At 33.2% G+C, this 18,066-nt stretch overlaps 3 protein-coding genes across 3 annotated transcripts; 2 read left to right on the forward strand and 1 right to left on the reverse strand.

Annotated features, from left to right (window-relative positions):
- Positions 1–5,208: 5,208 nt before the first annotated feature.
- On the forward strand, positions 5,209–8,963 carry LOC101203423 (ABSCISIC ACID-INSENSITIVE 5-like protein 1). The gene is made up of 4 exons (XM_004149233.3): positions 5,209–8,170; positions 8,277–8,348; positions 8,434–8,463; positions 8,554–8,963. Exons 1-4 carry the CDS (start codon positions 7,340–7,342, stop codon positions 8,638–8,640), a joined length of 1,020 nt encoding a protein of 339 aa, XP_004149281.3. The 5' UTR covers positions 5,209–7,339; the 3' UTR covers positions 8,641–8,963.
- Positions 8,964–9,932: 969 nt separating this feature from the next.
- LOC101203672 (protein ADP-ribosyltransferase PARP3) lies at positions 9,933–14,828 on the forward strand. Its single transcript, XM_004149234.3, has 18 exons — positions 9,933–10,105; positions 10,502–10,800; positions 10,894–11,089; positions 11,188–11,301; positions 11,381–11,438; positions 11,525–11,594; positions 11,845–12,019; positions 12,096–12,229; positions 12,313–12,550; positions 12,651–12,778; positions 12,865–12,941; positions 13,019–13,179; positions 13,268–13,477; positions 13,569–13,671; positions 13,779–13,861; positions 13,941–14,084; positions 14,168–14,350; positions 14,594–14,828. The coding sequence occupies exons 1-18, from the start codon at positions 10,100–10,102 to the stop codon at positions 14,660–14,662; spliced, it is 2,448 nt and encodes an 815-aa protein (XP_004149282.1). The 5' UTR covers positions 9,933–10,099; the 3' UTR covers positions 14,663–14,828.
- Positions 14,829–14,956: 128 nt separating this feature from the next.
- Positions 14,957–17,126, reverse strand: LOC101218639 (beta-1,6-galactosyltransferase GALT29A). The gene has a single exon (XM_004149211.3). The coding sequence runs from the start codon at positions 16,388–16,390 to the stop codon at positions 15,224–15,226; it is 1,167 nt and encodes a 388-aa protein (XP_004149259.1). The 5' UTR covers positions 16,391–17,126; the 3' UTR covers positions 14,957–15,223.
- Between the last annotated feature and the right edge of the window lie 940 nt (positions 17,127–18,066).

Below are 18,066 nucleotides of genomic sequence, written 5' to 3' on the forward strand. Positions count from 1 at the left end.
AATATTGGCGTAAATGGCGGACCTCCTATCTTTTACATTTCATTCTATCTCTAAAGGAAGTTTCTACTACTTTATTCTTTTCATTTCTTTTCAAAATAAATATTTAAAACATAATTACAAACAACATAAACAAACACAAAATTTACATCAACATATATATATATATAACAATATTTATAATATATAACAAATTTTATCTCTTATAGTCGTTGATATACTAGAGTGATAAAAGACTACGAGTGATAAAATTCAAAATTTTTCTATACTTTGTAAATATTTTAATTTATTTTGCTATTTTTAAAAATGTCTAAAAAAAATAAAACAATTAAATAGAAAAGAAATTTTGAAATTTTGAAATTTTCGTTAATCTAAGTATTGAATTTTTTTTATTTTAGAATTAAATATATAATTACTAAACATTAATAAACCAAAGAAAGAATAAAAATAAATTTAAAAATATTTAGATTATTATAAATTAATTAAGGAGAAATGAAAAATAAAAATATTGAGAGAAAGCATATGTGTATTATTCTAAATTATAAAGTAGACAGTTTGATAAGTAAATTGCATTTGCACAACCAATTACATTATCACAATTAGATTTATGAGAATAAAATGAATTTTGGTAAACTAATTCTCAAATAAAAACATACCATATGTTTAATTTTACTTAGGGGAATATTATATTTATGCAACCAAATACTAGAAGGTATTTTTCAAAATTATGTTTCTTTACAACTTAAGGTTTCTTCATTATCTCAATGATATCAGATAATATATTTTTTTCACAGCAAGTGAATGAACTGTCCTCGTATAACTCATCCATATAACATCATTTTATATATAAATTGATGCAATGCAAGCTACAACAAACTTAAAACATTTACGAGCTATAGCAAAAATTTTAGATTATATCAATCATATAAACTAATAAAATTCCATCACCAGCTATCATTATCGTGCCACTATCTATCAAAAGGATATTATTAATCAAATATTTGTTATGAATATAATATAAAATTTTGCTATAAAATGAGGTATTTTGGTGGAAATACTATGAATTCAACTCTTCTCCCGTACCTGAATTCTGAAACTTATACTGTAAATTCAACTCTTCTCCTTTCCTTCTTCTTCAACATCTTTTCTTTTTTTTTGTTAAATCTCATTTCTTTCTTCAAATTTCTTTCAAAAGCTTGTTTTCATTGAGGGTTTCTGAATTGGGTCTCTCTTTTCACTCTATTTCTCTTCATTATTCTACTTGCGTTTCTTTTCTGGGTGTTTTTTCCACTCACTTACTCCCAAAATCATGAACCTTGAAGAAGATATTCAAACCCAATTCAGAGCTTGTTTCAAATCTACCGATGACATTTGGTCTGAGATTGATCATAAAGATCAACAAAACCCACATCCCCAAGATGTTCACCAAGACCCTTGCCAAAGTCGACATGCTTTCGGAGAAATGACTTGGGAAGATTCATTGGTGAAGTTAGCTGGGAGTTGTTCAAGAAGCTTCTTCTTGTTGTCGTTGAATGAAACAAACAGCCTTTGTTCTGCGAATAACAACATATCAATGGTGGATTGATGGTCCTACTGAAGTTGTGTTGCAGCGGAGACAGCGCAGGATGATAGAAAATCGTGAGTGTCCTCTGCTGCTCTATATATCTCGGCCACGAAAACCTGGCTAATACAGCATATATAAAGTTTATTTGAGTTGAACAAAGATCGCTAGTTTGTCATGGTTAGTTAAACGCGTAATCCATTTATTCAGTTTTTGTGTGTATTCATATTGGGTTCCTTAAGAAGCTTGTTTACCTTCAATATCATTCAATGGTACACGAGAGAGAATGTTGCTTCACCAAGTTTAAGCTCCTGTTTTTCACTTCTTGGATCTCTTAAGTCATTGATCTATTGTGGCATTAGTAAACTACACTGTTTTATAAGATTGTTGTGTTTGTAAATTCCATTTGAGTTCCAAATCATTTAAATAATCTATAAATAAACTACGCAATCATTTATATATATATAGATGAAGAAACCAGATTATATTTTCCAAAATACAAAAACAGAAACAGAAAGGTTACTTTTTTTTATATATATAGTTTAAATATAATTTTATTGTGTAAAATTAAAATATAAAAGGTATATATATAATTTACTGAAATATAAAAAATAGTGAAGTTATTAATTCACTAGTTTTTATAACTATAGGTAGTTAAAAATGAATAATTTAAAATATTATTTATTATTCAATCCATTTGTCAATTTTATCCATAATAGTCACAAATAGATTTTCTGTTAATGTTTATCCAATGTCATTGATTAAAACATATTCGTGGCTATCAATGTCTATTATTGATATAATCTGAAATTTTTTATATATGTTTTACACATTTTGTCAAAATTTTAATTTTTAATAATTCTCCTTATATCTTTATAACGATGTAATATAAAATTCTAACTAATTTCGATAGTATTAAAAATAACAAATTTAAATTTAAAATAATATATAAACATGCATGGTCAAAATTTTGAAATTTGAAATTAAGAAAATATTTAAACCAATATATAAAAATTTTAAATTTGGAAGAGCAAAAATAAATAAATTTCAATATTGAAGGAGTTAAAATTCAAAATTAAATTAAACGTATAAAAAAAAAAAATAATAAATATAAAGTATAAAATAAAAAAAATTGAAAATCCCATTAATCTAAATATTGAAAAAGTTTTAATATCAAAATTAAATTAATTTAAATATATAATTATGAAAAATTAATAAAGGAGGAAAAAAATAAAAACATTAAAATTTAGGGGATTTTTAAACCTAAAATAGATAACCAAAGAGTTAATTTAGAAGAAAAAAACCTTAAGACATGAAAATATGGACACAATTTTTACCCTTTTTTTTATTTTAAAAAATAAAATCGAGGACATAAAAAGAAAATTTTGGATCCTTGTTTTTGCAAATCTCACCTACTAATGTTTAATTATTCTTTTACTTTATTTCTTTTAATGTGTATAAATAGGTATATTTGATTTCCATTTTAGTATTTTTAAAACATTTTTAAAATAATTAAAATTCATAAAAATTTTAAATCAACCTATTAATATTTTAAATTTATCTTAGTATTACACAATTTTTAAATCAAAACATATAAAAATAGAAAAGAAAAATAATAAATATAAAGTATAAAATGAACGTAGCTTCAATAGAGAAAAAAAACTAAAATTAGGTATAAATTTTCAAAATCTCATCATTCTAAATGTTAGGAAATTTAGAATTTGGGAATTAATTAAATGTATAATTGTGAAAAATTAATAAAGAAAATAAAGGATAAACAGATAGGAATTCAATTATATCAATAATGTTTTTTCTAAAACTATTTAGCAATGTAGTGTAGCTTTAAAACTATTTAGTAAAATATGGCTCTTTTTCACTTTTTCTTTTCTTTTCTCTCTTACTTTGCTTTTTCTTTTTCTTTTTCTTTTCTAATTTTCATATCAAAATTTCTTTTTCTTAAGTTTTTTAAATTTTAGTTTTTTTTCTTCAAAATTAAATTCTTCTTCTTTTTTTTTTTTATATACTTTTTCCCTTTTTCCAATTTGATTATTTTAAAAAACTAAGTTCAACTTTTTTCTTTATTTTCCATATAATTTTTTTTTTATCTTTATTCGTTCTTAAAAACTAAATTGTAATTTTTTACTTAAAAATTTTCATATAATTTTTTATTTTTATGAATTTTATTCTTTACTTAAAAAATAAATTATTATCTTTATTCAATTTGTATTTTTTTATGTTTCCTTCTTGAAAATTAAATTCTCATTAATTTAATATTAATCTATTTTTTCTCTCCAACGAAAAAACTTGTTTTTACTTTGAATGAAAATCAATTTTATTGTTATGGAAACTTATTAAAAATATTTTCTTTGTATTTTTAAATTGATGAAAAATTTTCAACTCTTTTGAAAATTTAAAATTTATGTTTTAGTTAATTTTTTTAATTTATGGATATTTACTGTTGTAATCTATTCATTTTGTATTAATTGTAGGCCGTAAATTTTTAGTATTGGCCCGTGATTGAAGGTCTAATAGTAAAATCTCTTACATTGAGATTAGCTATAACAATATTTCTTTTGGTGACAGCCAATTCCCAATTAAAGCAGTCCAACAATTTTGATTGAAACCAAATCAACCTTCGGGAATAATTTAGACAAACGACTAATCAAAAAAAAAAAATCAATCAAGGCAAAAGAAAACAATCCAACTTAAATCCATAATTTAAACTATTTAGGATAAAAGAAAAATAGATATTTGATGGGAGTACCAAAACTCAATCAAATACTCGTCAAAATAGCAAAATGGTTCAACTGATAGCTTGACTAACAAAAAGAAGGCGGAATCACATACAAATGCACCAAAGTTTTCACATAGAGGTTTATCATAGAGTCATTTGTAAACACCATAAATGACGCATATTTGTTGTCATTTTTTATATAAAAAAACGACAAACAATATACATAATTAATTATTATAAAAACACTAAATAAAATTTGAATTAATTAAAAAATCACATAAAAATAAAAATTAAATTAGATTGAATTAATGAAAAAAACTTAATTACACACCTAAAACAAAATTAAAAAATATTTATGATCCATGAAACAAAAGAAAATAAAAGTTTACGAAGCCACTCAAGGTTTTTATAAATTCTAGATTTGTCCTTATTGATTTTGAATTTGTCTTTGAATGTATGTCCATCTTCTTTGTATTATTAGTTCTCCTTTTCCTTATTCAGATTCCCACATCTTCTATTCGCGATTTGTTCAAGATCCTTCTACAATTTTTTCATTCTTTGTTATATCTGATATTGGGTACCATTCTCTTTATTCTTTTTCCATAATCATGTTATTCTTTTTTCAATACAAATATAAACTATTGTTTAGGAAGATCATTTTTTGTAATAAGTTTTCTAAACAACGTTATTTTAATAAAATATCCATGCGGGAAAGATTGTGGTAAGGGGAAGAGAATTTTGATTTAAGGTATAATTGAGTTTTCCACTCCCAATTCCTAACCCGGTCTAAGAGCGGCCTAAAAGGGCCAAAACCAGCCGGCTTTTCTTTGGCGAGTTACACTATAAACACAACTCCCTTCTCCTTCTCCTTCTCCTTCTCCTTCTTCTTCTGCTCCATCTTCTTTTCCTTCACCATTTTCTTTCTATTATTATTATTGCTAATAAATCTCAGTTCTTTCAAACCTTGCTGAATTGGGTCTCTGTTTCTCTTCATTATTATATTATGTTTCTTTTCTGGCTATTATATATATTTTCCAATCACTTAATGCCAAAATGATCATGAATGTTGAAAAATATATTCAAACTGTTTTAAATCTATCGATCACATTTGGTTTGAGATTGATCATAAAGCCCACATCCCCCACATTCCATTGATGTTCACCAAAATCCTTCCCAAAGTCCACATGCTTTTGGGGAAATCACTTCGGAAGATTTCTTGGTGAAAGCTGGAGTTGTTCAAGAAGCTTCTTCTTCTTCTTCAATGAAACAACACCCACGTTCTGTGAATAACAACAGATCAATGGTGGATTTGAGAGAAATTGGGTTGTCTTTGTCTTATCAACAGAACAATATAATGACGATGCTGCAAGAATCAGAAATTAATGCTCACCCAATTCAATTGAAAAATGTGATTGGGTTGAGCCTAACAACAACAAGAAGACCATCATCCTTCTACTGAAGTTGCCTTGAAGCGGAAGACAGCGCAGGAAGATAAAAAAATCGTGAGTCCTCTGCTGCTCTATCTCGGTGTTTGTGGGTGCAATTTTACTATATTTTTGTCTGATAATTTAGAATTTATATGTGGCCCGCCCTCCCCTTTCTCCCTCTTTCCTTCCTGATGTCTCCCTCCCCATTTTGAAACTCATTCCTTGGTGGTGAATAGGCATGCACTTCAAAATAATCAATCAAATGGGTAGTAGTAGTAGTAGTAATAGTAGTAGTAGTAGTAATAGTAGTCGTGGGGATGTTAAAAAGAAAAAGAATGTAATTGGTGATGGAGAAGAGATTGTGTGATATGAGTAAGGCATGTGTGTGAGGGTATGGGGTTAGCAGATAATAGCTTCCACCTGGGAAGGGAATGATGTGGAAACCATGAGCCTCACTCCATCCAACGGCTGGAAATGAAGGATCATCATTCTAACTGCCCTAATTTGTCCTTTCTTTTCCTCGTATTTCGCAAACACTACATCACCTCTTCATATCCATTTAATTAAAGAAATGTTTGCATGATCCATTCAACGTGTCAAACTCATTCCCCTCTTTCTATTTCTCTTTCCTTTACACAGAAAAAACAAAACAAACTCTAAAGTTTTCTTTAATTTGTATTTACTTACAAGTCCTGCACTTTCTTTTCTTTCTTTTACTGAAATGATTTGCTAATCAAATCAATGGCATGGTTTTGAGATGTAACATTCAACTAATTATAAGCTATAAACATATTAAATCTTTCTGAAAAAACAAATAAGACGATTAGTTTAGTTGCTAATTGACCTGCATTTATGTGCTAAATTCAATCACTCAACTAAGTGTAAGTTAGTTTCTTTTAACTTTTAAATAATACATGAATTTGTTATTATTATTTATGAAGTGGGAAAATGGCAGTTAGTTTCAAGTTTATGTGAGAATTCTTTCTCACCTACAAACTACTTTTAATGAAAAGAAAAGAGAAACCATTAAAATGAAATACCAAATTCATTTGATTTCCCCTATACATATATAAACCACACATCCATGCATTTTTCTTTGTTTACTCCGCTTCCCTTTCTTCTTCCTCTGTTTCACCATTTTTCAGATTTTGGATTCATCTCTTTCTCTTGCTTCTCTTCTTCACAGGTAACTTTACTTTCCTAAATGGGGTTTCATTTTTCTTTCATCATCTTTGTTTAAATCTCATTCCTTTCTTCAAATTTCTCTCAAATAGTTGCTTGCATGCAGGGGTTTCTGAATTGGGTTTCTGTTTTCACTCTGATGCTCTTCATTCTACTTTTTAACAGAAACTGACTGACATTTTCTGGGTATTATTTCCACTGAATTCGATGTGACTTAGTGGGGAAAAAATCCATCATCTCATTGGGATTTTTTGTGTTTTTTTTCTTCTCTCTCTCTCTCTCTCTCAAAATTTTCTAAACTATGGTTCCTCCTTTTTTTCTGTTTATGGTTCTTCTATAGCGTATTTGCCTATTTGGAGCTGTTTACGCAGAATTTTTCTGAGGTATTTTTCAAGAAATTCAAACCAAAACAGAGAAACTTTGCTTAATGCTGGAGAAATGGAGAATTCTCAATTGGAAGAAATGATATCAGAGGTAGCAGCAAGACAGACAAACAAACATGACTCCATATTATCACTAACACTTGATGAAATCCAGTGTAAAAGTGGGAAGAATTTTGGTGGTATGAGTATGGATGAGTTTCTTGCTAATATATGGAATGTTGAAGATATTCAAACTCAATTTCATTCACAATCACAAGAAAGTGAACCTCAAAATCATCACCCTTTTATGGTTACTAATAATTCAAGGTCAAACCTTTGTAATCAGGGTTCTTTTTCCATTCCCATTCCACTTTGTGGTAAAACAGTGGATGAGATTTGGTCTGAAATTCACAAAGATCAACAACACCCACATCACCATAAGTTCATTAATGTTCAGCAAAATCCTTGCCAAAGTCAACAAGCTTTAGGGGAAATGACTTTGGAAGATTTCTTGGTGAAAGCTGGAGTTGTTCAAGAAGCTTCTTCTGCTTCTTGTTCAATGAAACAACAGTTATGTTCTGTGAATAACAGATCAATGGTGGATTTGGGGTTTGGGATTGGGGAGAAATTGGGGCTGTCTTTGTCTTATCAACAGAATAATGATGCTGCAAGAATCAGAAATATGTCTGGGAATTGCTTTTCAAATTATCAAATGCTCACCCAATCAGTTGGGGAACCATCTGATAACAGTTCGATTCAGAAATGTCAAGGCTTGATGACTGATTGGGTTGAGCCTAGCAACAAGAAGAGGATAATCGATGGTCCTACCGAAGTTGTTGTTCAGCGGAGACAACGGAGGATGATCAAGAATCGAGAGTCTGCTGCTCGATCTAGAGCCAGAAAACAGGTTTAATACTGCAATACAAAGTTCGATATTGAGATAAAACATTAGAAAACTACAATGAACTTGAATTTTTGTTGTTTGATCATCGAGGTACCGGTTTCGGTTGCAGGCATATACAGTGGAGTTGGAAGTGGAATTGAATCAGCTTAAAGAAGAGAATATAAAACTCAAGGAAATTGTGGTGAAGTTTTTTTCTGTCTTGCAACTCTCTATATGTTTATACTTATTTCATTACCTAATCTTAATGAACATAAAAAATTGTGCAGGCTGAATCTGAAAGGAATAGAAAGCAAGAGGTAAGCAAGTCGGGTCAATTATTCGTGGTCTTTTCATGTTGGATATGTTGATGAGATTGTTGTGCTTTGTGTTACATTTGTTCATTGTAGATTATGCAGAGAAAACAGTGTGAAAAGAGACAGAAACCAACAGAAAAGTTGAGGACAATGAGGAGGATAGCAAGCATGGCTTGGTGAAGAGGAAAAAGAGGTTTATGTTTTTGTTGTCACTTTGAGGAAAGCTTTTATATGTAAATGGTAGACAAATTTTATACCAAAGTAATGGTTTGTCTCAAGAACTATATATCATAAGTCTCTTACATTACACAGTTTTTTTTCTTTTTCTTTTTCCTTTTAATTTCACATGGAGTTGTATAATCGTAATGAGCTTTCTTTGTAGTGTGGGATTTTGCTTCTCTTAGGGATTTGATTCATTCTGAAAGCTTCTTTTTGGTTTGGAAAATTTGTCAATTCCATTTGAGTTCCAAATCATTTATAATAATCCACATTTTTATGTTCAATTTTTGTTTGATAATCATTTCATTTTCTTTTCTTTATCAAAGTAGATTTCAAAAAGTTTACCTTTTGTTTTTCTGGATCACATAAAAAATAAAGTCGATAGAAATAAAATTCTAAATCTCTGGGGGCTTTCTAAAAAGAATTTATTGTAAAAATACAAATAAAGCATGACTATTCCAAGCGTTTGTGTTGTGCAAGAGATTCAACTCTTGCATCTCAAACATCATGAAAGTTCTTTTTAGACAATAATATTTCAGTTTTATAACTATACTATTAACAAGTCATCAATCTATTTGGAGTCATGGGCTTAATAGAGTTAATCATCTTCTTTTAACTATGATAAAAATACTTGTAAATAATAAAAGAAGATTAAGGCTATTTGACAAAATATATCCCCAAAAAAAAAGGTAATAAAAGTTACCAATTCTTCTTTTCTTTTAACAATCAGTCTTTTAAATGTAGTATTTTGTCTTATTTTCTCCATAACACATAAGTCAAGCAGAATATCCAGAAAATACAAAGATTTAAGAATCAGAGAGGCAACCCATGACTTAAGCTTATACAATTGGAATAAAATTAAGCATTTGCAGATTTCCTCCCTTAGCCTTCATTCTCTCTAGGAATATGCTGAACCAAAAAATTAATGAACCTATGAGCAGTTTTAACATTCACCATCTGTCAACGGCTGAGGCTTTCAAAAATCATCTAATTGGACACGTGGCAGCCACCCTAGTACCTAGTAACACATGGAATTTTACTAATTTGACAGAGAAGTCAAGAACAGACATGGACGTTGTAATCTAGAATTCAGAAACGTATGTCTTATTCTCATTGAGTCAAAGCAATGTTACATATTTATAAAAAGAGAATAAACTAAACCCTAGAGACTATGTAAAATTACAATAAAGGACATATGTATATATATATATATCATAACAGACGTGTCTCTATTGTAAGAGTTGTCTCTGTCATCAAGTTTTTGCAATCTTAAAGGGAACCCATGGAATGGTCTCTCAGTGCTTGAAAGATTGAAGCTTGGATTTGATTGTTTTGCTTTTCACTGTCTTCTTTGTTGGCGAGTGATTTTTTTCTTTTTCCTTTTTTATGCTGTTTTGCTTCATATAACGGTGACAGAACAATGAAGGTTTGATCCTTTCTCTGATATCTTCTTTCTTCTGTGTTCTACTTAGTTGTTGTTTTACAGCCTAATCATCTAATTGGGAGAACTTTTTCGTTTTCTTTTCTAGGATAAGTACTTTAATTAATTTAGTTAGATAAAATGAAAGCTAAATTTTGTACCTGCCAATATGATTGAAGATGTTGGTTTACTGTCGTCCATCTTTTGCACTTGCAAAATATCATGCAGGGCTAACTCTCCCTTCTTTAGTATTTATAAATACTTAGAAAGTCGATTCAGACATGTTTTTAAACACTATTGAAGGGTTATTGAAAATTTTGATTTTTAAAAAATGAGCTAGTGGTGATGAAGTTTGATCTAGAAACGGAAACGCTAGAGCTAAGTTGAGTAAAAAATTTGAAGGTTCATGAAACAAGATCCCACTCTCACACTCACGGTGCTGGTGAAGAAGAAAAGATAATGACAAGGAAGCAGAAGGCAGAGAGCAAGACGCATGAAAATGAACAATCACCTAAGAAAATTAAGTCTGAAGATGAGAATGGCCGGGCCAACGGAAAGTCCGAAGCGTCCGACCTCACCAAAGAATTTGAAGAGTTCTGTAAGGCTACTAGAGAGAGTCTTTCCATTGATCAAATGAAAGAGATTCTACAAATGAATGACCAAGATTCCACAGGTCCTGACTATGAAATTGCTTCTAAATGGTATAGCATTAATACAGTTTTATTTACCCTTATAGCATTCGAATCATTCTTTTTCATTCTTGTATCTTCCTGAGATTGTTTTCACATTGACAGTCAAGACTTGCTGTTCTATGGTGCACTAGAAACATGCCCTGTTTGTAGAGGGAGACTGGTATTTGATGGGAAACGTTATGTTTGTAATGGATTTCTAAGTGAATGGTCTACTTGTACCTTCAAAACAAAGGATCCACCAAGGAGAAATGAAACCAACAAGTTACCTGAATCAGTCTTGAATTCTCCTGTTTCAGATGTACCCCTCCATTTCCTCCACTTGTTTCTTCTTTCAATTGAGCTCAAAATCATCATACCAACTGTTCATTCATTGATCTCTGTTTCTTTGTGGTGTAGTTGATAAAGAAGTATCAGAATCCTAGTCAACGTCCTAAGAGAAATCTTGGACAGTCAGATAAACCCTTCTCTGGAATGACAATTTCACTCTCTGGTCGTCTTTCGAGAACTCATGTAAGTGTGTGGATTGAGATTGAGCTTTTATGGCACAAGTTTTCTTATCATTAACAAGTTTCCAATGGTTATACCACAGCATTACTGGAGAAAAGAAATTGAGAAGCATGGAGGGACTGTCAACAATTCTGTTATTGGTATACCATATCTTTTGTTCTCATCAAGTCCTTAGTTGTTGTCTTCACTGTTATTGCTGGCAGGGTTTATGAACAAATCTGTGCAGGTGTCAGTTGCTTGGTTGTCTCGCCTGCTGAGAGAGAGCGCGGTGGATCTTCCAAAGTTGCAGAAGCAGTGTGGGTTTCTTCCCTACTATCCAACATAAATGCAGTTTAAGGGCTGTTTAGTTTTCAAATTTTCAAACCATGGCAAGTGCAAGGGCTAATGGCCTTTGAAAGTACCAAACAGACATTGAATGTGGCTCAACAAAGTTCCTCAACGGAGAAACAATTCAGTTTTTTGCTTTGCAAATCAAAATTTAGTTAGCTAGAAGATGAATGTTTTTCATGTCCTGCTCTCTCAATAAGCGTTAATGTTTTCTCACAGTGAGAGAGGCATACGAGTCATACGGGAAGCTTGGCTGCTTGACAGCATTGAGAAGCAAGAAGCTCAGCCCTTGGAAGCTTATGATGTCGTAACGGATCTTGCGGTTGAAGGCAAAGGGATCCCTTGGGACAAACAAGATCCATCTGAAGAGGCACTTGAATCCCTCACAGCAGAAGTACGCATATAATTTGAACAAATAGTAGGTGAATACATGAAGTTCCTATTGGTTTACGTCTACATATGCCGTGCAGCTCAAGTTATATGGAAAGAGAGGCGTTCACAAGGATACCAAACTACAAGAACAAGGCGGAGAGATATTTGAGAAGGATAGGATCTTGTATAATTGTGCCTTTTCACTTTGCGATCAAGGCCGAGGACTCAACGAGTAGCATACCGAACTTCTCTCCAGAAACTTCTGCATTCATTAATTTTTTCCAGTTGATTCTTATCCACGAGCTTTTGTTGTAGGTATTGTATTACTCAACTGATCAAAGTACCTGATAAAAACTTGCATCTGTTCTATAAGAAAGGAAAAGTTGGTGACGATCCCAATGCAGAAGAAAGGTTAGAGGAATGGGAAAATGAAGGAAATGCTGTAAAGGAATTTGTGAGGCTGTTTAAGGAAATAACTGGAAATGAATTCGAGCTGTGGGAAAGGGAGAAGAAGTTTGAGAAGAAACGCGGGTCTTTCCATCCAATTGATATGGTATAATCCTAGTTTTTCTGGCACATCTGATCATGAGTTGGTTGTCATACGTGTTAGATATGTATACCTCTTAATTTCTGGCAATGTTAATACTTTATAGGATGATGGTGTAGACGTGAGACACGGAGGGCTTGGTCTTAGGCAGCTAGGAATTGCAACTGTTCACAGTAAGCTTGAGCCAGAGATTGCTAACTTTATGAAGGTTTTGTGCAGCCAAGAGATTTACAAGTAATGCTTTCCAATAATAGAACAGTGCATTTTCCTTTCCCTTTGCGGCATGTGATTGATCTCACTCTGTTGTCCTTCAACTCCAGGTACGCCCTCATGGAAATGGCACATGACCCTCCTGAATTACCAATGGGAATGCTTTCTAAATTTCACTTGGAGAGATGTAAGCCACCATAGCCCTTTCTTCTTCCCAGTTGTGGTTCTTCTCTTTGGTACAATAAAGGAAACATCTTTTTGCAGGTGAAGAGATCCTTCTAGAATTCATTGAGAAAGTAAAATCGATGAAAGAGACGGGATTCAAGGCCGAAGCTGTTTGGACAGACTATAGTAATAGATGGTTCACTCTAATGCATTCTACCAGACCTTTGATCTTCAAGGACTATCAAGAAATAGCAGAGCATGTAAGCCTCCAACTAGGTTCTTTCTATGTTGGTGGCGAACTTCCTTTTCTTTTTGGTTCATTGTCATCTTAGCCGCCTAATTATCCAGGCTGCTGCTGTGCTGGAGGGTGTTCGAGATGTAACAGTGGCTTCACATCTCATTGGAGACATGAGTGGATCTACCATCGATGATCCACTCTCAGATCGATATGGGAAATTGGGTGGTTCTGTTTCACTTCTGGAGAAGGATTCTGACGACTATAAAATGATTGTGAACTATCTCGAGAAAACCTACGAACCAGTGAAAGTTGGAGACATTGTAAGAACTGGCATTCAATTAAATACTTGATAACATATTTCAAAGAATGACAGATTCTTTAAGTTTTGTGTTCTGAATGTCTCCTCTCCAGGAATATGGAGTTACTGTCGACAACATATTTTCAGTGGAATCCGCAGCACTCCCCAGCTACGGAGAGATAAAGAAACAGCCAAATAAAGTTCTCTTGTGGTGTGGTGGGTTGGCTTAATCCTGTTGCTTACCATTTAACGCCGACCATGTTTTTCCATCTAAATTTCCCAGTTTCTTGTTTTTCCATCTAAATTTCCCAATTTCTTCACAGGCACCCGAAGTTCGAATCTCTTGAGGCACTTGCACAAAGGTTTCTTGCCAGCAATATGCTCTCTTCCAGTTCCCGGTTACATGGTACTTAGAAATTGCAAGCAATGTTATCTCTTAAGCATCAAAATATACAACAAATATGAATTTGTGTTTTGCTTTGCAGTTTGGCCGAGCGATAGTGTGCTCTGATGCTGCAGCAGAGGCAGCTCGGTATGGCTTCACAGCCGTAGACAGGCCAGAAGGGTTTCTGGTCCTAGCCATTGTTTCTCTTGGGGAAGAGATCACAGAGATAACAAGCTTACCTGAGGTAGTGTATTATGAACTTGATTTTACAGCGTCCTTTCTACATTTTCAGTACAAGGTTGAATTAACTAGCATGTGCTGGGACAGGACACAAAATTATTGGAGGAGAAGAAGATGGGAGTGAAAGCATTGGGTAGAAAGAAGACGGATGAATCAGAACACTTTGTATGGAAGGATGAAATTAGAGTTCCCTGTGGCCCTTTGATCACTTCAGAGCACAAAGATAGCCCTCTCGAGTACAATGAGTATGCAGTCTACAACCCGAAGCAGGTATGACATTGAAGGAAACCTCATATAACAACAGAGGAAAAGAACAAAGATAGATATTTAACTATAGCAAATGTTCGATTTCTAATTATAGCGGATGTTGTGTCCTTCAGTCCAAATTATAGTGAATGTGTGTCGTTAATGAATGGAGTTGAAAAGAAAGTCTTCGCGAATAGAAAAGAACAAAGTTATTACTTCCAATTTATTTAATTTGGTTAAGTTTATTGATACTATTACCTTTTGCAGACAAATATAAGGTTCTTGGTGGGGGTGAAGTACGAGGAGAAAGGTGTGGTAATGGACACACAAGAATGAAAGGAAACTGAAGCAGATGTTTGTTAAAGCATGCCTGCATATTTCTCTACTTCTTTTGCACTTCTTTTGTGTAGGTGTGTTGGCTTTTTTGCCACTGGACATAAGTTGAAGCTTGCAAGGAATCTGTTTGATTCACATCATAATGTAGATATGATCAAATCTCTAATCCGGAGTTTTTTCCTGTCTTTGTTAGATCAGCTTAGTTTGAAAGAGAATCTGAACACCAATATAACGTTGTTAAAAAGTCGACAACTTTGACAATAGAATCAATCTTCTATTGATTCTCCCCTTCCCTTGCATTTAATCGGTATTAAGATTTCATTCTTGATAACTATTCCAAATCATAATCATACACGCTCCAAATTCTATCATGTGCTAAAAAGTTGAAAAGCATTGTACAAAGGATAGCCCAACAGTACCAGAAGCACCAAAGAACAACTTTTTCTTTGCGACCAGTCATTGGACAGCCTAACGAACCGACTATACATACCAAAAAAGAATGAAACAAGTTATCTAACCAACATCAGAATCACTGATTTCTCCAATCTACACCAACCAAAATCATTGATATAAAACGGTTGGAGGTACCTTAAACTTGTCCGACAAGAAAGGTATTCTCTGTGGCCTGGAAATCAGATCGTAATAGAAAGCATACTCTGCCTCGTAATCGTGTAGACTCAGTTCAGCTTTCTGGTTTGTGTGATAATGATGTTTTGCTGAAACCGATTTTCCAAATCCAAATATACTAACTTTGTCACAAATTCCTACCGCCAACATGACAGCTTGCATGCCGGAAGAGTAGTGGAATAAAGGACCTTCATGGGCTGAGCTCCATTCTTCCGACGACTTCCCTGTCACCTCCACGAAACGTTTGATAGAGTAGTACTTCACAATCTTAGAGCACAGAGCATCAAAACTTGGATCTGTTACCAGCAATGGAGATTTGTGGGAGGTGTTGCAGATAGTGTAATCCATGAAATGTACAGGTTGACAAATATACATGACTGTCGGTACGTTTGGCCCATAAGGATGGCAAAAACACCCTTCTCTTCTAGCACAAAGGTGCAAGATGTTGCTATTGATGAAAGATATGTTGGTTTTAGATCCAACTTTGTTCTCATAGTTATCTGTTTTTGCGTTGTTCAATCGAATGACAACATCGTGGCTGTCAATTAGCCTCCCATAACCACTGTTCAATAAGATTCCACTGTTTCCCACGACGGCACATGATGGGTACCTTTGATCTGAACCAACCAACTCACTGTGCTTGTCCAATGGATGTTTGATAAGTCTTACCAGTTCTGGCATTATATCCGTCGCATACCCCTTTCTTCTCGCCCAGCCACTCAATGCTCGCCGGAAATCAAGCCAATGTCGGTAAAAAGCTGGTGAGCGGAACGTTACTGGAAAGCTATTCGAGGGCCTCGCTTTCTTGCTGTAGTGATTGAATTTTCGCCAAGTAGCGTAAGTCTTGTACGTTCTCGGACCACCAAAGTTGGCCTCCAATAATTGCTCTATCTCTCTCTTCAACTGTGCCTCAGCCAAATCAACGGAAGCAAATTTCAGCAGTGTTGAATTGAACACAAACGGTGGAGGTCTCGGAGTGATTACATTAGTTTCCAAATCAAAGGAAGTCAAACCACGACGGAAGATAAGGCGGAAAATGAGAGTGACGGAAAAGGTGATGAACAGCAGCACACTGAACACTGGACGGACCGTGCGCTTCATTGCGACGGACCGATTGAGGGTAATGCTAAATGAAACCGGGCATGGATTGCACAGATCTTGAACCAATATGTCTCAGATCGATTCCCAGAAAGTTCGGCATTCAAAAAGACAATAAGAGAACAGTTAAGATTCTTCAAACTTGAACTCAGAGAAAAATCCCAAAAGCGAGATTTCTGTGATTGCTTAGAGATTTCGGAAAAGCAACAAACAACAAATGAGAATACAATCTCATCGGCAGTGATAATAAAAAAGAGTAGGTAAGAAACAAGAACCGGACACCCAAAGAATCCAAACGAAAACGAAATCCCCCAAGATTCAAAATACAGAGTGAAAACATACAAAAACACACCGCACCAAAAGAGAACCGTCTCAAAGAAGAGCAACACCAAAAAGATCTACGAGAACCAGGCAGAGACAATCAATTCCCTAATTGACTACAACGAGTAACTTAACTACAAACTTTGCTGTTAGAACTTAGAATTAGACCAACATTCCAATGTCGGTTCCAGCATGAAAGCGGTAAACAAAAGCATTCAAAGAAGATGAATGGAGTTACAGTAACAGTGAGGGACAAAGAAAAGAATCAGGAAAACCCATTAAGAAAACCAAAAGATTCTACAAACCCTAAGACAAATCCGCCGGTTCCAATGGAGAAATCATGAGAAGCAAAGAAAGTTGGGAATCATAAGCATTGTGTTTTCCGGACGGGATTCGCCCGTCGATTTTCCGGCCATTATTACACTCTTTTATATACACTAAAAAACTTGTATAATGTGGGAGGCAGTACATGTCAGTAACCATGTGGATGTTTCCACGTGGTCTTTCATAGATCAGACGGTTCAGATCACGCCTCTGGGTCATCAGCACCACGTTTTTGTAAATGGAACTCCCCATCATATCTATTCCCAAAATGATTAATCCAAGAAATTGTGGAGTTTTCTTCTTCTTTTTATAACCCCTAAAATAAATAGAATACCATATTAATTTGGTATAAATATGAATGTTATGTGAATTGAGTTGGAACCTTATTATTGAATAGGATTAATGTTTGTTGGTAGGGTCTTTGATCGGTAATCACCAGAGACTGCATGATTAAACCTTGTAATATAGAATTAATTAATGTTGGTGATCCATTTCTTCAAATAATTATATACAATATGCGACAATAACAATTAATGGCGTTGCCGTATTTTAATTTATTTTTCTTGTTTTGGCGTAACAAGACGATCACTTGGGAATCATCCCCCCCTACTTTTAGCTCTAGGTTTTGGTGAAATCGATGAGGGAGGGAATATTGCTTTTTTTTTTTTTACATTTTATTACTTTTAACTTTACATTAATGATTTAGTAAACTTCAATTCAAATCACAATTCAATTATTATTATTATTTTTTTTTGTATGGTGAAATATAAATGTCTCGGCTTAATTTTCTATCAATATCGTGAAAATGACGAATATATGTTTGCACACCTTACATTACTATCTTATAATAAAAAATATTTAGGTTAAATTTCTTAGAACGTCATAAAATATTATTCCAAAAAGTCAGCATGTTTTAATTCAATGTACTTTCCTATGAGGCAGTCATCATTTTGAGTAGATAAAAGTTGGGGGAAGGCTTATTTAGCACTAAAGTAATATGATCTAATCATCTATCAAATCAAATCATAGTTAAC

Source organism: Cucumis sativus, chromosome 6 (genome assembly GCF_000004075.3).
Source record: "Cucumis sativus cultivar 9930 chromosome 6, Cucumber_9930_V3, whole genome shotgun sequence".
Taxonomy (NCBI): domain Eukaryota; kingdom Viridiplantae; phylum Streptophyta; class Magnoliopsida; order Cucurbitales; family Cucurbitaceae; genus Cucumis; species Cucumis sativus.